General features: G+C 47.2%; 1 protein-coding gene across 1 annotated transcript in view; it reads left to right on the forward strand.

Moving 5' to 3' along the window:
• HS2ST1 (heparan sulfate 2-O-sulfotransferase 1) overlaps positions 1 to 19766 on the forward strand; it is a 372958-nt gene that overhangs the window by 249951 nt on the left and 103241 nt on the right. The window contains exon 3 of the mRNA XM_078645905.1: positions 11989 to 12074. Within this exon, the coding sequence (XP_078502031.1) occupies positions 11989 to 12074 (86 nt within the window). The remainder of the gene's footprint in view (positions 1 to 11988; positions 12075 to 19766) is intronic.

Here is a 19766-nt window from a genome sequence, read left to right on the forward strand (position 1 = left end):
GGCTTCACAAAGCTACGTGTGACCACATCCTTGTCATTTTTTTTAAATTTGTCATTAGCAATAACTTTACTCACACTCACACGTTGTTCAAAACTATGTTCATCATTAACAACATGAATTTCACTTTCCAACTCTTTTTTTTCCTCATGGCCTCTTTTTATCTCCTTTACCCAAGATGAGGTGTTTTCCATCCCTTCAACAATCTTAATAGCTTCATCAAGAGTAGGGTTTTTTGATAAAAGTTTCTCTTGTACTCGAGAACTATTTGTGCATCGCACTAATTGGTCCCTGACTAAAGAATCAGACAACTCCTCAAACTCACATGTACGTGCTAATGTTTTAAGAGATGCTACATAACTTTTGACTCGTTCATTAGAACCCTGTGTCCTTGTAAAAAACCTATGTTGTTCTTAGACAATATTTATGCGAGGACCAAAATATGTTTGTAACATCATCATTGACATTTCATATACATCACAAGGCTCACCCTCACCACTTCCAATTGTGAGTAAATCCATACTGTCATATAGGTTACGTCCCTCTACACCCAAATTATGTAAAAGAATAGCCTGTTTTCTGAGTGCAGAAAATTTTTCTCCACCAATAGCCAAGATGTAAGAGTCAAATAGATTTCTCCATCACTTCCAAGGTAATATTGGATCTCCTTTTTCAGAAAGGAAAGGAGGAGGTTGAGACATTGAAGTGGAGGAAGCCATAATAAAGAAACTGTTGAATGGTGAGGTATAATAAGTCACAGTAGTCAGGAATGAAAAAGAAAAAAAAATCGCAGTCCAAAAATAAAAACAAATAAATAAATAACACGTGTGTAGTGATGATCCAAGTTGTATCAATGCAATGTCTTTGTGGTAATCTTGGTAAAACAGTCTTTGTTAAACTGTACAATAAATCCCAAGAAAAAGAAAATCGAAAATAGAAAATACCGTAAGTTAATCAGAAGAAATGCTGACTATAACCAAACTCAGAAGAGAAGACTGACACGATCCGAAGTTAACAGCCGATCTGTAATGGTGAAGCGATGATAGTTTTAAATGTGCCGAAGATCGTGTTTACGAGTGCATAGTCTTTTTTTTCAGGAATCAAGTAAACACAAGATGGCGCCTACGTTCAGGCGCAGGGTCACGTTAGGTTCAATTTGAGTGTGTTGACGTTGGCGAGTTTCGTCACCCTTCGCATTCAGGGAAGCATTCTGATGAAGGCACGAACGCGCGCAGAGAATGTCCCAGGCTCTCGAGGTATGGAACTCACCTCAGAGTTGAAAAATGCAGGGGCGGTTGCTGGCACTACGAAACACGCAAAGTATTTGAAATGAGAATAAAGTACCTTAATTGTTGAACACGACGTTCAGGCTGTAAGGTTGTAATTCTCAATCGGTCCAGAAATTTCGATTCCTTTTGTATTTTCGTAGATGAAAAAAATGAATAAAATCAGGATGTCCAATTTTAAAATGTTAGGGGAATTGATGCTGCTGTCCACTTGTCCCCAATCAAGTTAAGTCATCCTCGTCGCCATTGTTAAAAAGAATGATACTCAATTTGTGTAATCCAAGTATCTTTAATGAGGCACAGCATCAACGTCCAGTATCTTTAATGAGACACAGCATCAACGTCCAGTCAGTTTCCAGGCTAACACGAACTGCCCTGCCTGAAGCTCACATTCTAAATGACATCAAATAGTTCCTTAAAGAAGACCGACATCAGATTATAACACTGTTCTTTCTCTTTTCCACCCTCTCAGACAAGTTTTCTCAGAGTCTGGCTGACCATTTATTTCTTTTAGAACCTTATGCCGCTCTTCTCCCATGGGTCCCCCTACCACTTGAAGTGGGGCTGCAATGCGGACTACTAATTCCACAGTGGCACACAGGCCTGTGATCGCTTTTGCATCTGTTATCGACTTCAAAGTCTGCCAGCCTGGCTACTATCATTTCACTGACTAAAATATTGTTGATTGTGGATGTGTTCTTGAAAGTTGGTTTATAGCGCCACGAAGGAGAGGGTGTTCCGTTTAATGAATGAGTTGAGCATAACTTATGATTTTGGAGGTGGGTGAGGAAGGGTACAGCCTTTCCCGTGTGTCTGTGCAAATCTTTTATCTTATCCAGGCCTCTCTTGTTGAATTGTTGAAGGCTCCGGGTATGATAACCTGATGGGACTCATATTTAATTAGTTGGCCTTCAAGTGTTCCTAGTAGAGATTTCATAACGTCTTTCTTCTGATTCTTTGCCGGATTGATTTAACAGTTTATTAGCAGAAGGCGGAGGGGTTGAAAGTTAAGCCTCAGACCCTTAATTAGTAGAGCTTGTATCTCTGGCATCTTAGCAGATATTTCGGTGGCATCGAGTTTACAAGCATGTTTTGGGTAGACCAAGAGTCCTCCAGACAGACAGTCAAAGATACTGCGTTTAGTGGCTGCTGCTTGAAATTCGTAATAGCCTTCTAATGAAGTAGTGGTCATAGCCCAAGTTTCCTGAAAGCACACGATCTCTTTTGGCTAGATAATCCTGTAGTGGTCTTGTCCTTGGTGATTTTCCTATCCCATGCTGTATTTCAGGAAATTATTGACAGTTGTTGTTGATCTGATACTGTGCCCCTTTTCCCTCCCTAATATTCTGCCTCGGACTGTTAGCGATATTGCATCTATGTCCTTTGATCTTTTATGAAAGCAGGCTTGGATTGGCGTATATACGCAGCATATTGGCTGCTGCGAAAAGTGACCCTGATGTTGGTGGGGGCCCTTGATCCTAATCCCTTCGATGCTCGTGACGGAACCCAGCCGTCATGAGCCACGGGTGGCCTGTGCGCATGACGGCTGGGTTCTGTCACGAACCCGCCCGCGATTTAAATGTCCAGAACCGGCTGGAATTCCTGCCGCAGGCAAGGTGTTGACTGCTACTGCCAACTTTGTAATTGCAGTTAGTTACCCGAAAGACTAACAGTATTGTTGTTATCAAATTGTGAAGGCTGGGCGCTGTTTTAGCAACCACTTTCCAACCTTAGGAGCAAAGTTATACGTTGCCAGGACTCAATTTAGTTTTGACTTTGCAGCACCACTGAAAGCAAACTGACTAAAGGATTACAGTGGAGGCGCATGGGCAGCAATGTCAAGTTTGCTTTCCTTTTGGGAATCTGTCAAAGTGTATATATTGCAGCTACACCATGCCGAAATTCATGTTGGTGTAAGCACGGTAGACTGTTCCTTTTTTAGAAACCTTGAGATGGAACTCTGATTGGCTGAAGCCTTCATATATTTAAAGGAGATGGTTGCAAGTGGGCTTACATCTGTGTCTTCACAGATGTAAGCGACACAGATGTAAGCCCACTATTTCAACACAACCTAAACCCTAAATACTTTACACCTCTCAATATCATCATGTTTGTCCTCATCCGAGACCAGGACACCCCACAACCTACATTCTATAATCACCCTTGGCACTACAGCACACCCGTCCCATCGCCTGTGCCACCACCTACATCCTGTCCACCGTCTACTTTATCACTGATACCACTAGTATACACCTACCTCACACTCCCAACCGGGCCAAGATTACCTTTGTCATACAACACCACCCTCACCGGACATCTTGGTCCACGCCATCACCCTGCACCCTTACTCATGTATATCCTACACCATTACGAAGTACCATCTATAAACTTGCCACCTAAGATCTTCCCCTAAATCACCTAAATGCTATGCCACTACATGCAATGCCAAAAGAAATCCTAAAACACTATCTGCTGCCCACACAATGCAATCCAGCTGCTTTCTACACTACCACATGCACCATATATCACCATCCACACCCACTCTACAATAAAACTACCACCTTCAACCCCACCGTACAACCTACCACTCTTTCAGTCATATACGCCTGCACCTTTATATTTTCTTTACCTACATCACACACCACCTATCTCTCATTCACAGTACTTCACCAAAACACCTCCTGCCTCACTCATAGCTTGACCCTACATGAACATTTAATTGTTTTACCACCACAACATATGCAAAAAAGCACTACCTAAATCTCTATATTGCCTCCTGAAATCCTAGATCACCACCTCACAATATACTATTTTATGCAAGGTTGCTCCTGGTGTTAAAAACTTAGATGATGAAATATTTGTCACCTGCAGATCGCACGTTTTTGTGTTAGTGTGGCCAACAGAGGTTGTTAGTTAGGATCTGATCAATTGACTCATAGTAACATGCCTTATTTACACCAGCACAACCTGCTGCATTATTCTGTATGTAAAGTGAACACATTATTAGCTTCCAGAGCTACACCACTGCATTGTATGCTACACTGTTGTTCTTGTCAGTGTATACTTGTATAGTTTAATACCACTGTTAATATGGTATTCCAGCATCTTGTACTAGTTCGCTGTATGGTTCTCCAAATGTTTCCATTGAAGTCAAGTTTGGTTTTGTGGACATGTAGTTAGTAGGATGGACAAACCAGTTTTAATTAGTTGTAAGATTTTCTTGCTGAGCGAGTCTTGAGACCTGTAGCAAATTCCCTATGTATTTCCTAAGTTGGCACGGGTGCCTGATGACCCGCAAATGTGTTTGTGTACTAAGTAGCTGATGGCAGCTAATGCCGATGAAAGAGATAATAGGCTGCTAAATCCATATACAGGAAGTGTTAGGTTTATGTTCAGAGGTTTGTCTTTATGTGCGTTGTTGTGCAACCTTCATCATTGGAATTCCTCACCACCTATATCCCTATCCGTTGACACCATACAGGAGTAGTTCAACCCTAGTCCATCTTTTGTGTCCTCCGCTAAAGCCTAACCTACCTCTTACTTTACGACTTTCTACACCCATTAGACCCTTACTACTCCTGCACCTTGTGCTATAGCTGCCATCTGGTACTGCTATTTACTTCACCTGAAAATTGCATCACCTGAAACTTATTCCATCTATACCCTGCTGCATACACTCACTGACCCTACAAGCCGCAGCACTACACCATTTAAAATGAACGTGGCATTCCATGGATCACATGTTTAAGAATGAAAGTAGAAAAATTGAGTTGCAAGTTGACTGAAGGTTGTGATACCTTTCCCTCACACAAAATTCAAACCTATTAGTGTCTGTTCCTTGATGAAATTTGCTATAGATTTAGTTTGACTAGTTCAATCGGGTCACTGTTGTGAGACGTGTTCATATGCTTCCTGTTGGCTCTCCTTCTTTGGTTGGCTTCAGTTAAAAAAAGAAATAAAATATGGTATTGCCATGTTCCCTGCAGGTTCGTTTGTCCTGGATCGGCCACCTTACATGCTTGTTTAAATGCTAAGGGGGTAGTGTCCAATGCTTGATTGTTGTTTTCAGTGTTGTTTATTTAGAAGACTCGCAAGTATACTCGCACTAAACTCCAGCTCCTTCACTATGGATACTGGTGCTTCTACAGTTGTGCATTTATAGGCACGGTGCTGTCCTTATTGTAGTTTCTCAGTAGTATGAGTGAGTAGTATGAGTGATGCATAACTTTTAGATTACTTGATGTTATTGTTTATCATTACTCAGCTCAACTCAACTCAGTCTCGTCCTCCTGCTTCCACACCCTGCACCTCCTACGTTAGACCTTCAATCAATCAAGAAATGTATAGAGCACGCTACTGACCCGTGGGGGGTCTCAAGGCGCTGGGGGGTGGGGGGAAGGGGGGGCGGTGCTGCTACTGCTCGAACAGCCAGGTCTTGATGTGTCTCCTGAAGGTGATGTGGTCCTGGGACAGGGGAGGGAGTTCCATGTCTTGGCGGCCAGATAGGAGAACGATCTTCCTCCGGTGGTGGTTCTGCAGATCCGTGGGATGGCGGCGAGGGTGGCGGAGCGGAGCTGGCGGTTTGGAGTGTCGAATGTGAGGCGTCTGTTGAGGTAACCGTGTCCGGCGTTGTGGAGTGCTTTGTGTGCGTGGGTGAGGAGCCTGAACGTGATTCTTTTGTTGACGGGGAGCCAGTGCAGGTCTCTCCGGTGGGCGGTTATGTGGCTGTGTCGGGGTATGTCCAGGATGAGGCGTGCGGATGCGTTCTGTATGCGCAGGAGTCTGTTCTGAAGTTTTGCTGTGGTTCCTGCGTATAGGGCGTTTCCGTAGTCCAACCGGCTGGTGACAAGGGCCTGGGTGACCGTCCTTCTGGTTTCGGTGGGGATCCACCTGAAGATCTTTCGAAGCATGCGCAGGGTGTTGAAGCATGAGGACGAGATGGCGTTGACTTGTTTGGACATGGTGAGCGAGGAGTCCAAGATGAATCCTAGGTTGCGTGCGTGGTCCGTGGGTGTTGGTGGGGAGCCCATCGTGGTGAGCCACCAGGAGTCGTTCCAGGCAGATTGTGATTTTCCCAGGATGAGGACCTCCAATTTGTCTGAGTTTAGCTTTAGGCGGCTGTATTTCATCCATTCCGCGATGTCTTTCATTCCTTCCTGGAGGTTGATTCTGGCGGTGGAAAGACCATCACGCACGCCCTTGTCCCCAGCAGACTCGACTACTGCAACGCACTCTACGCCGGAATAAACAAAAACCTCACCTACAAGCTACAGAACATCCAGAATGCCGCACGACACCGGACCTTGCAAAAAACAACAAGTGATGGACTGAATGTGGATCAATGTCACACACTCCCCCAGTCAAAAGATCTGGGCCCAAATCCATCGTTTTTTTGCACTCCACACCACCCTGGGTCAGATAATGGCTTTATGCAAATCAGCTCTGACCCTGTTGCCCCATGGGAACAGTCCAGTCCGAACTACAACAGCCATATCTTTCCCAGACCGGAATCAAGCATCCGAGGACCGGACCGGTTTCGAGGTAACACCTCTCTTCAGCCCGGCTAGCTTGACTCCAAGTGGTGTGGAGTGCCTGGGACCCACGTCTGGGCATCCCCAGCGCACTTAGGGCGGCAATTGCAAAAAACAACAAGTGATGGACTGAATGTGGATCAATGTCACACACTCCCCCAGTCAAAAGATCTGGGCCCAAATCCATCGTTTTTTTGCACTCCACACCACCCTGGGTCAGATAATGGCTTTATGCAAATCAGCTCTGACCCTGTTGCCCCATGGGAACAGTCCAGTCCGAACTACAACAGCCATATCTTTCCCAGACCGGAATCAAGCATCCGAGGAACGGACCGGTTTCGAGGTAACACCTCTCTTCAGCCCGGCTAGCTTGACTCCAAGTGGTGTGGAGTGCCTGGGACCCACGTCTGGGCATCCCCAGCGCACTTAGGGCGGCAATTGCAAAAAACAACAAGTGATGGACTGAATGTGGATCAATGTCACACACTCCCCCAGTCAAAAGATCTGGGCCCAAATCCATCGTTTTTTTGCACTCCACACCACCCTGGGTCAGATAATGGCTTTATGCAAATCAGCTCTGACCCTGTTGCCCCATGGGAACAGTCCAGTCCGAACTACAACAGCCATATCTTTCCCAGACCGGAATCAAGCATCCGAGGATGCTCAGACGTGAGTCCCAGGCACTCCACACCACTGGAAGCAAGCTAGCCGGGCTGATGAGAGGTGTTACCTCGAAACCGGGCCGGTCCTCGGATGCTTGTTTCCGTTCTGGGAAGGACATGGCTTTTGTAGTTCGGACTGGACTGTTCCCATGGGGCACAGGGTCAGCGCTGATTTGCATATCGCCATTGTCTAACCCAGGGTGGTGTGGAGTGGAAAAACGATGGATTTGGGCCCAGATCTTTTGACTGGGGTGAATGTGTGACATTGATCCACATTCTGTCCATCATTGTTGTTTTTGCAGTAACCGCTCTAAGTGTACTGGGGATGCTCAGACGTGAGTCCCAGGCACTCCACACCACTGGAAGCAAGCTAGCCGGGCTGATGAGAGGTGTTACCTCGAAACCGGGCCGGTCCTCGGATGCTTGTTTCCGTTCTGGGAAGGACATGGCTTTTGTAGTTCGGACTGGACTGTTCCCATGGGGCACAGGGTCAGCGCTGATTTGCATATCGCCATTGTCTAACCCAGGGTGGTGTGGAGTGGAAAAACGATGGATTTGGGCCCAGATCTTTTGACTGGGGTGAATGTGTGACATTGATCCACATTCTGTCCATCATTGTTGTTTTTGCAGTAACCGCTCTAAGTGTACTGGGGATGCTCAGACGTGAGTCCCAGGCACTCCACACCACTGGAAGCAAGCTAGCCGGGCTGATGAGAGGTGTTACCTCGAAACCGGGCCGGTCCTCGGATGCTTGTTTCCGTTCTGGGAAGGACATGGCTTTTGTAGTTCGGACTGGACTGTTCCCATGGGGCACAGGGTCAGCGCTGATTTGCATATCGCCATTGTCTAACCCAGGGTGGTGTGGAGTGGAAAAACGATGGATTTGGGCCCAGATCTTTTGACTGGGGTGAATGTGTGACATTGATCCACATTCTGTCCATCATTGTTGTTTTTGCAGTAACCGCTCTAAGTGTACTGGGGATGCTCAGACGTGAGTCCCAGGCACTCCACACCACTGGAAGCAAGCTAGCCGGGCTGATGAGAGGTGTTACCTCGAAACCGGGCCGGTCCTCGGATGCTTGTTTCCGTTCTGGGAAGGACATGGCTTTTGTAGTTCGGACTGGACTGTTCCCATGGGGCACAGGGTCAGCGCTGATTTGCATATCGCCATTGTCTAACCCAGGGTGGTGTGGAGTGGAAAAACGATGGATTTGGGCCCAGATCTTTTGACTGGGGTGAATGTGTGACATTGATCCACATTCTGTCCATCATTGTTGTTTTTGCAGTAACCGCTCTAAGTGTACTGGGGATGCTCAGACGTGAGTCCCAGGCACTCCACACCACTGGAAGCAAGCTAGCCGGGCTGATGAGAGGTGTTACCTCGAAACCGGGCCGGTCCTCGGATGCTTGTTTCCGTTCTGGGAAGGACATGGCTTTTGTAGTTCGGACTGGACTGTTCCCATGGGGCACAGGGTCAGCGCTGATTTGCATATCGCCATTGTCTAACCCAGGGTGGTGTGGAGTGGAAAAACGATGGATTTGGGCCCAGATCTTTTGACTGGGGTGAATGTGTGACATTGATCCACATTCTGTCCATCATTGTTGTTTTTGCAGTAACCGCTCTAAGTGTACTGGGGATGCTCAGACGTGAGTCCCAGGCACTCCACACCACTGGAAGCAAGCTAGCCGGGCTGATGAGAGGTGTTACCTCGAAACCGGGCCGGTCCTCGGATGCTTGTTTCCGTTCTGGGAAGGACATGGCTTTTGTAGTTCGGACTGGACTGTTCCCATGGGGCACAGGGTCAGCGCTGATTTGCATATCGCCATTGTCTAACCCAGGGTGGTGTGGAGTGGAAAAACGATGGATTTGGGCCCAGATCTTTTGACTGGGGTGAATGTGTGACATTGATCCACATTCTGTCCATCATTGTTGTTTTTGCACGACACCGGACCAGCATACCTGAACAGCCGACTCAAATTCCACGCACCCCAAAGGACCCTACGATCAGCCCAGCTCTCCTACGCTGTGGTCCTCCGCACCAGAAGGACCAGATCGGGAGGCCGCTCCTTCTCCTTCCTCGCATCCAGAACCTGGAACGCCCTTCTGCTCCACCTCAGACAGACCACATCGCTTCCCATCTTCACGAGAAACATTAAATCCTGGCTCTTTGACATACCCCTCCCCTCCCCCCTTGATGGACTGGAGCCTACACCCCCCCACCCCAGCACCTTGAGACCCTTCCGCGTGAGTAGTCGCGCTTAACAAAAGCCTGATTGATTGATTGATTGATTGATTGATTGATTGATTTGTTTGATTCACTGTATTGTGATTCTTTGAATAAAAATAAATAGGAAGAAAAGAACACTTTACTGATAGTTTTGAGTATGATTGGACAAGATAGGATGATCTTTGATTTCCTCTGATCTGGTAGACAAAGATGTCAGTTAAAAAAAAAGTGTCCTTCATACGTGTTTGCACAGCAAGTGGTAATCTGTGTTTTTTTAGACAGCCTGCTTATTAGATAGTGAGGGAGCCAAGAATGTTAGCTCTTCACCTATACATACTTTACGAACTCAAATACTGCATTGTGGGAAAATGTTTGGATGGATTTGTAAATACCAGCCATGTTTTGAAGTAAGTATATTTTTATGCTTGTACGTAACTCCTATTTATGAAAAATCGTGATCAGATTAGTTAAGAGACGGTCCTCTCTTATTGTTGATGGAACTGGTTCTTTAGAACCCACGGTTTCCTGGGTGCATTAAATGCCTATGCTATATTAAAGATTTGCAACTTTTTGTGGCGTTTCCCTGTTTAATTTCACCTTCTTTGTGCCACGCTTTTCTGTACTGTGCGAGGGCAGTTTCCCTGAATTGCCTCACAGTTTTAACTAATTAAAGCACTCGAAATAAAAAAATGCATGCAGAACTTTTCTTTGCATAACTGTTATGTGTTTGAATTTTGTGACAAAATGTGTTGCAATTGTCCCAACTTTCATGCAGGTGCCCATGTGTAAAACTTTTTAACCTTTGCAGTTTGCCATTTGCAGAACCGGCCTTTCTTAAGGTAGCGCCCTGGGCGTGGGTGGAGAGGAATTTGGCACCCTTGCTGATGGAAGTGAATTAAATGAGTCAGCAGGGGGGTCCCTTTTGTGTTTACTTGGCAGTACCTGGATGAGCAGGGACTGGTCCCTGAATAGAAACATGGGCAACGTCCTTCTGACTGAAGCCCGAACCAAGCTGTGCCTTCACAGTGCCGGCAAAAGAACAAACGTGTCTAGTATGCATTCGTTCAGCCTGCAAGTCGTGTCACATCTTGCCTTAGGTGTGGGGGCGCATTGGTGGAATGGTGTTGGATTTAAAGTTGGGCCGGTTTTCGGCCGATTTTGGTTCAGGGCCGATTTTGCAGCTATGCTGCAAAAACGGCCCTGCAACAAAAACTGCCCCCAGGGGCCCAAAACCGGCCCCCACCCGTGCGGCGCACCGGGGGGATTGCCCGGTGCCCGCTATGGCCAGTCTGGCCCTGAACACTTTCCCTACTGGTGCAAATAGTAGAGTTGGAATTGTAAATTAACCTATTCCAAAATCCATCGTCCCTCTATGGCAAGTCGTTATATCGACTTGAGTACTGAATGAATGAGTGCTAAAGACACGTTCGTTCTAATCACAAATGGCTTACCTGCCCCACGCAGATGATGGTTTTGTTGATGAGATTAAGCAGGGATCAGAGGGTGCGAGGAGGGCAAGGAAGGGGCTAAAGGGGTGTTAAAACATTGTCTGCCGTGTGATAATGAAGGACTAAAACCACTTTAATGGGGCAAATCCGACAGTAACGAACAGGCAGGGACACGGCTGGAGCAAGATAAGAAGGGTGCTGCTGTTTGCATAACCTTAATGCACACAGCTCCATGTGCCCCCTCAGAAACTGGCACTCTTGCTCGGCTCGCCCATGTTAAAGGCCGGCCCTGGCCACAAGACTTCCAAAGTTTACACCAAAAGTTGGTACTTTGTACACCTCCAGTGCATGGTGATCATCCTTGTACCTTACCCACTCAGCCCACTGGCGTTGACCATTCTCTCGCGAGATTAGTCAAAGTACACTTGGCAGGTGGATGCGCCACGCAGCTGAGGGTTGCTTCCTGAGAAATGTGCAAGTCAAAATGTCTACTGCTTGATCCTACTTGGTCTTCGGGGTATTGGATATGCAGTTCTGCGCCCTCACATCTCGTGGGCTACGAAGAACATGTATCATAGATGAGGCCCGTCAGAGTGTCTATTACTGCCTTTATAAGTGCCTTCAAAGCTGGTCTTATTAGCATTTGTCTTTTTATGCTTTTTCTGTGCACGGAGCTCTCCTTGCATTTTTTTGATGTGCAGCTTTTGAACAACTTTCTCAACACTCCTCGGCTGTTCCTTCAAAGAACGTGTCACGTGTGTTTTCTCTTAGAATGCTTCGAAGTAGCTGCCTACAAACATTTTTCTTAAATGTCAAAACCTCTTATTTTTTTCTAGGTTCGGTTTGTGAAGAACGTCACCTTTTGGAAAGAGATGAAGCCAGGTTTTTATCATGGGCACGTTTCCTATCTGGATTTTGCAAAGTAAGTTTCTTTAGCTAATGGCCAAGTCATTCATGTTATTGTTTTCATTCCGTTGGCATGTTACAAAATCGGGAATGTAGCTAAGTATGGGTTTGAAGCAATGGAAGAAATATACTTTAGTTAATCAGTATTAATATGTGGTAAATGTTTTTCTCGGGTTTAAACTAGGGCTTTAAGTGGGCCGGGTCCTTTCCGGAGATCAGCACTAGCACTCAGCAGTTTATAATAAAAAGCAGGTGTTAAGACGGGTCTCTATGGGGCGCTCCATTTTTGCCCTCACACGCAGGGTGAAATAAAAATCTTACCTCTGCAGCAGCACCACCTTCACAGCCTTTGATGTAACTTCAGAGACTCTTTACAGTTCTTTCACAGCCTCACCATTTCAAAATGGAAGCATTTTCAATATTCCATACAATGAAGCCCTATATAATAGTTGCTTATTTAACTTGCGCAACTAACAACCATTGACAAAGGCAATAACCCTGGCTTCTTGTAGGTGTACTGTTACTTGTATTTAATATCTGATGGATGCGGCGACAGAAGCAACAAAATACCAGTCGGGGGTCACACTGTGCTGCTAGCAGATTTTTAACTTAAGAGTTTTAAGCCATGCCATTAATTACGTTCCAATTAAAGCCCTAGTTTAAACAGTGTCTACCTTTATGGTATGTTGGAAGTGAGTTCAGGGCTGTTGCATAGGGCCTGGCAGGAGAACCAAAAGTGACAGAAGCGTCAGGAAAGGACTGAACCCGACCCAGGGGCGCAGGAGACACTAAAATTCTGGGGGGGGGGGGGGACAGGGACAGCCTTGTGGACTTTCCAGTGACCCTATACAAATCAAAGCCTGTTGAATACAATCTCATACTTTTTAAGTGAAATATTGAGAAAAGCAGGCATTTAGTCACAGTTTGCATGTATGCTTTGTTATTTACATTGTGTAGCCACAAGAACCCAGAGCGTGTCTGGGTAGGAGGTAACTAGAGGCACGGGGTTCTAGGAGCTAGCGGCCTCCAACAGAATTGTTTAAACACAGAAGAGCTGCTCCCAGCGGAAAAAAGAGGGCTAAGTGTAAGTGTTTCTTAGTTCATAAGTGCTGGCATCTCACAAAAGTGCAGGACTGGTCTCACACACCACCTGGTGTCTTGCTTCATCATTGACCAGTCCTCGCCCTCCAAAAAAAGGAAGATGAACATTCTCTCCTTGATAAGTGCAGAATGATTTGTGTGGGGGGGGGATATATATAGTGTGTCAGTCTTAGTCAGATCGGTAACATCTGTTCGTGATTACCGTGATCTGTCCCAAAGCGGGTGATGTTAACCATTGCCTGACCATCCCTAAACACGTCGAGGCAGGCCTAAGTAATTGCCTTACTCACCCAATATGTGCTTTCCGGCATTTGGCTTCCGACGCGGATCACCTGTGTGGTTCATTCTGCACTCATCGAGGAGAGGAGGAGGACGCACAGGTGGAGCAGCGGCGAACACCCATAACTACAGTTAGAGTGTGCATGTGTGAGAGTATGTGATTTACTCTAGGTACTGGCTCTTGTACATAGAAAGAACTATATGTTCATCTTCCTTTTTTTAAACTTAACACTTGGTATTCTTGTTCTGGTGCTTCTCCTCATCTAAATTTTCAGTTGAGCTTTGGAGCAAAGGGGTTCGCGATCCTTCACCCTCCTATGGAGCCTTGAGTTCCATCTCTTAGGGTAAGCATTATTAATATGGAATATTGAGATTGCGGAGCTATTTCCTTTGCTGAACTTTTCAGCCCATCACATTGAATGTAGTGTGTATGAGGCAATACAGTTGCCGCTTTGTGTAATTGTTTCTCTATACTATGTAAATATTATCTCATTCCAGGCTTTAACTATCAAGGCCACCTTGCAGTGGTGAACATTCACCACCAACCCACACAGTGGATACCCTCCTACCACAGTTTGGTTAGGGTGGAGCCCTTTCTTTAGTTACACATCGGTCCTGATGAATGCCTCGGACCCGAACGGGCCACCTGGCAGAAACATGTCGACCTCCTGATATCGGTGGGGGGACAATCACTTCCCCAACACACCGACCATGTTTTTAGAATACCATACAGGCGCCAGTAATATTAATAATGTAACGCCTGTGATGGTTTTTTAACTCACTTTTTTCTTTATCTTGGTCCCCACTTAGTTTAGAAGTGCATCCCTGTCTTCAGGTGTAGGCCCGCCCTCCCTCAAACCGAGTTTTTGGAGGGCGAGGACTGGTCAATGATGAAGCATGACACCAGGTGGTGTGTGAGGCCAGTCCTACACTTTTTGTGAGATGCCAACACTTATGAACTAAGAAACGCTTACACTTAGCCCTCTTTTTTTTCGCTGGGAGCAGCTCTTTTTTTATTTACATTCACATAGTAATCAGACCAAATGTTAAAAAAACATGTATATGAATCTTACATCTTCATGCACCAAGCAAACAAAGGTCGCTGACTTAGGGTGAGGGGGCGTCGTGTTTGCAAGTGCATTATGGTTTGAAAAGTACCTGCTGGTGCATTCCTGGTCTCCAGCAATTTTCAGGCAACTATATAAATGTGACGATAACTTCGGTGATTAATGTTCTTTATTGAGAGAGATCGGAGGTTTGCCTAGTGGAAGTTTTGACTCATGGTAAGGTAGCCACAGTGGGGTAATATGCCTGCTGCAAAGAACGTGTACCACACAGATCACAAATGCATATAACGTAAATAAGTCAGTGAGTTATTGTTTTTGTCTAAGGGATTCTTTTGGTATTTGCAGTTTGTTAAAATTCAAACATTGAACAGTGACCTATTAACTGTCATCAAAGAGCTACATGAAAACGCCCAGGTATAGATTAGAACGTTATGATTTTTCCCCAGACTTTCCTTATCCTAATGTTGGAAAATGGGTTCATTCGGATAGAAATCAATTCTGATTATTAAAGAGAACCCCCTCCAACCATGGTGTTATGTTTTAAATTCGGAGTTCGTGCTTCTCTAGTGTTGCAAAGCCATCCTGTGGCCTGGGCACTCCAACTTTTTGCTGACTGGTGCTGGTGGTACCTGACTCTGATTGACCCTGGACTCTGACTAACCAGGCCCAGTGCCAGTGCTATGCTGAAAGAGACACTTAAAAATACAGTGAAAACACCTACATACACTAGGGTGCACTATGGATTAGGGTACCCCTATTATTGGCATGACCTCTCTTATAAGGCCCTAGTACATAATAGGGCAGGGGGATTAGAACTACCTTTAAGTGCCTAGAATATAATAGGGCGTGGTAGTTTAGAGTCCAGCAGCCATGTGTGCACTGCTGAAGCCCGAGGTCAGTTTAAAAGTAGCCCTGTGTTGTAGGACTGCATTTAAAATGCAAAATGTGCCCAAACTCGACTTTTGGGTTTGGGGAACTTACCAATTGATCAACTGCAATGTTGGGGAATATTAGGTATCCCCAGCGTTTCCCCTGGGTGTCCCTGGAGTGGGGGGTCAGGTATCTACAAGGAGGACCCTTATAAAATGAGTTTTATGTGCCCTGGATTTAGTGAAATTGCACATTTCACTTTCCCACATTTTAGTAAAGTGCTTCCCCAAAATCGGCTTTTATGCTAGCACTGTGAAGGGAGGATCTGTAATATTTTGATATAATCAGAACCCCCGGGGCGGAGCTAGCCAGCGCAGAAAATGGCCGCCTGAGCCTGGCTCTCCGCAGCGTTGGAGCAATATCCTTACTATATCCTGCAGTAAATAGGTGCCTCACCTCATAGAACGGAAGATCAAGTGGTCGGAAGACGGTGGGAAGCCCTGGAACTGAGTAGCGTGCCCGGAAGAGGCCCCCACCAGCAGCACGAGAACGGCGCTTGGAGGCGGCTGGTAGGCCGCAAGCACCGGGCTAGATTACTATCTGCCCAGGCGGGGCCGCTAAAGGAGAGCGACGTTGGTGCCTACCCTGTGTCCCTGCGCTGGGAAGAGCGGTCACGCAGCGCCCTGGAGAGGAGGACGCAGCTTAGCGGGGGAGAGAGTGCTGCTGGCCCGGAAGCCCCCGCATTGTTGGGGATCTTGCGGCAGACTCAGGCCTGAGGGAACACGCTGGTGGATTACGCTGTGGTGAACGGCGGACCTAATTGCGGGGTGGCAGGAGACGTCAGGCGGCCTACTGTACGGGGCGCATGGTTGGAGGCATCCTAACCTCTAGCTGGGGTGCTGGAGACCGGGTGGTGCCACGACCGCACATCGAGGAGCATCAGGGACCCCCATTGTGAGTACGAGGACAGCAAGAGAGCCCCGTGGATGACCTGCCGCCCCGATCACTATCTACTGCTGGCCTGCCCTAGAGAGACTAAAGTGCGCCCTTAATCCCAACGTGGGCGATAAACATATAAGTGCGGCGCACGTCTGCGAAGCAGTTCGCAGTGCGCAGTGACACTTACAGCGGCTGGCAGAGGCGGAGGCCTGGCAGAGTGGGTTGCCTCAATTGACCCCCCCCCACCCACCCCAATCCGTCCACACATTGTCGGAGGACACGTGCAGAGGCTGTTGGTGCTAAAGGTGGTCCAGTGCCCGCCCCTCTGAATACAGGACAGTGGCAGGGATCGCGGGTCTGGGCGATCGTAGCAACGTGCCTGTTCGAGGTGGGGGTGCCCCAGGGGCGACCTATTTTTGTGCGCACTCCCGAAGACCCAAAGGTACACGCCCGAGTCCCTGCAGATAAGGACAGCTCTACTGTAAACATGGAAAGGGGGGGACAAGACTCAAGCTAAGCTCTCATTCGAGCAGAAGCGCTCGAAGTCTCAAGATGAGCTACTGGAGTGGACCAGGAACCGCGGTCCCCAGCAGGAGATGATGCAAACCTGGACATTCACAACATGCTCCAGTCCAGGGAGAAGACACTGCAGAGCGGTATTGCATCACTGGGCAATAAAATGGATGCGCTATCATACAGAATGGACAGAATGGCGGGAGCGCATTGACGAGCATGCAGAAAGGCTAGACATGTCGGAGAGACGAATAACCGGTGGAAGAAGCGCACACCACCCTGGACGCTGATAAGCAACTGGGGAGAGTAAGAAAGGTTCTCCAGGATAAAACGGAAGATTTGGAGGCGCGTTCTCGGAGATGCAACCTGAGGATCACGGGTCTGCAGGAAACCACAGTCACTGGCAACATGGAGCAGTTTGTGGAGAAACTTCTGGTAACTCTGCTCGGAGAAGGGTCTTTTCTAATATGTTTGTTGTGGAGAGAGCGCATAGGTCTCTTGGACCTAAACCACTGGTAGGGGCTCCACCTAGACCGATAATTGCGAACTTACTTGATTACCGTGATCAAGATGCGGCACTACGTATTGCCGGGGAGAAGAAGATTTTGCGATACGAGGGCTACGAACTATCGGTGTATCCAGACTTCACGGCGAGAGTACAGAAGGCAAGACGTCACTTTGCGCCACTGAAGAAGCAACTCAGAGATATGGGAGCCGGCTAAGCTATGCTCTATCGGGTGAAGCTGAGGGTGAACAGACCAGGACGATCACATTTATTTACGGATCCCAAGTCCCTGCAGCAGGCCATGAAACGTTGGGCGTCGGAACAACAAGGCTCTCCGGAAAACTTAGGCTTGGACGAAGCGGCTGGAGGTTCGCTGGACGAACAGGACTGAGACCAAGTGCTGATGCACGCAAGATGAGTAATATCTTAAGGGTGGATGTTTGGGCTGGGAGGTCCAACTCAGGTAGAACGCAGGAAAGACAATCTTGAATTTGTATGTTATAACATTGCATTGAGCCTTCAGACACTTAGCGAGGGGGCACTGTAGATTATTGTGGTTCTAGTGATTATGCGCTATGTTGGGAGGGCCTAGGCCTGATGCGATAGAACGGGGCAACAGGATGTCACAATAGGATAATAGCTGACCAAAGACTTTCGAACCGGGAAGATATTTGAATGTGAGATTGTTGAGAGGTGAACGCCGAACATTACTGTGAATTGAGTTATCTGCCGCTAGCGCGGCTGGGCGAGGTATTGTTTATTTGAGATGGGGACTGCACCGTATACGCAGAGCTACCTCTGCCTCAGAGTGCTTTGCACACCGGTTGTGATTCAAGGGAGGGGACCGGGTGGTTGGGATTTGGGGTGACATTTAATAGCGCGACCAAGTTGGGGGTGGTCAGCTGTGGGAGGGAATGGGAGGACACGGAGAATTGAGGGCACATCGGTGCAGAGTGACCTAGCTAGGTCATGCACATTGGCGACTGCACATAGCACAGATACACCTCAAACGCATGGCATGGACTGACGGGGAAGTAGAGTGGAAATCGATAGATAGTCTGAGTGCCTTGACGTGGAACATTAGGGCACTTAAAGATCATCGTAAAGTCCGGAAAGTGCTCACTTACCTACACAGGCATAGTATTGATGTGGCATTGCTACAGGAGACACACCTTTCGCAAACGAGCGCAATGCTGAGATGCAAAGGACTCCTAGGGACTATTAATACTGCAGGGTTTACAACACATGCCAGAGGGGTGATGACTTGGGTGAATCCCAAGTCAGCATACACTTTAGACTTGTTGGAATCGGATCCTAACGGGCGCCATGTCAATTCGAGATGTAGAGGTAGAGGGCTAGATCTGATGATAGTTAATGCATATGGCCCTAATTATGATTGTCCTAAATTGTTTTCGCAGTTAACTTCCACGGTGCAAAAGCTGCAGGGTGAGCTGATTCTGTGGGGAGGAGACTTCAATATGATCAGGGACCCAAGTTTAGACAGATCGGCGGGTCCACATAGAAAGATATCAGCTTCTGTGAGGGTGCTAGAAAGTGGGATGACTTGCATGGACCTAGTAGACGTATGGTGTGCGTGCAACCAGATGCCTGGGGGGCTACACACACTACTCCGCATACCACAACATACACACGCGGATAGATTACTGGTTGGCTTCCACTGGGTTATGGGATAGCATACGGACCTGCAAGGTGCTGCCCCGCACGCTCTCGGATCACTCACTGGTACTGCTCACTCTGACCACCCCCAAGAAAACGATACCACCTTTCACCTGGGGATTCCCACTGTACTCTGTTGGATCCGGTTTTTAAAGGAGAAGTAGCGGAGGCCATAGAAGCCTTCTTTGAGGTTAACGTGGGTGCCGTGGATAGTTTCCAAACTATATGGGAGACATTCAAGGTTTACAATTGGGGCATTGTGATGTCTAAACACTCCGGGGTCTTGAAAGACACACGGAAGAGGTTGGCGAACCTTGAGCAGAAGCTAAAGCAACTGGAAGACCAAATGGGGGAGGAGGGAGATGCAGGAAGGGAGGAAGAAATGAAAGTACTCTTGGAGGAATATCATGAGGCTGCGGATAGTGAAATAAAACACCTTGGTAAATATGCCACAGCTCGTTCTTACGGAGAAGGGGAGAGGCCGGGCTCTGTACTTGCGCGGATACTGAAAGCAAAGCGGGGGAAGACACTTATCACACAGGTGAGGTCTGAGGAGGGAGACATGATTTTGGCAATATTATTCTGAGCTTTATGCATCTAGGTCCGATGATATGGAGGAGGAAGTGCAGGACTTCCTGGAGCATATAGAGATATCCTCACTCTCGGATATGCACAGAGAGTTTTTAATGCATCCAATAGAAAAGGACGAGATCGTAGAAGCCCTGTTGAGCATGACATCCAACATGCGCCGGGAGTG

Source organism: Lissotriton helveticus, chromosome 1_1, assembly GCF_964261635.1.
Source record: "Lissotriton helveticus chromosome 1_1, aLisHel1.1, whole genome shotgun sequence".
NCBI classification, from domain to species: domain Eukaryota; kingdom Metazoa; phylum Chordata; class Amphibia; order Caudata; family Salamandridae; genus Lissotriton; species Lissotriton helveticus.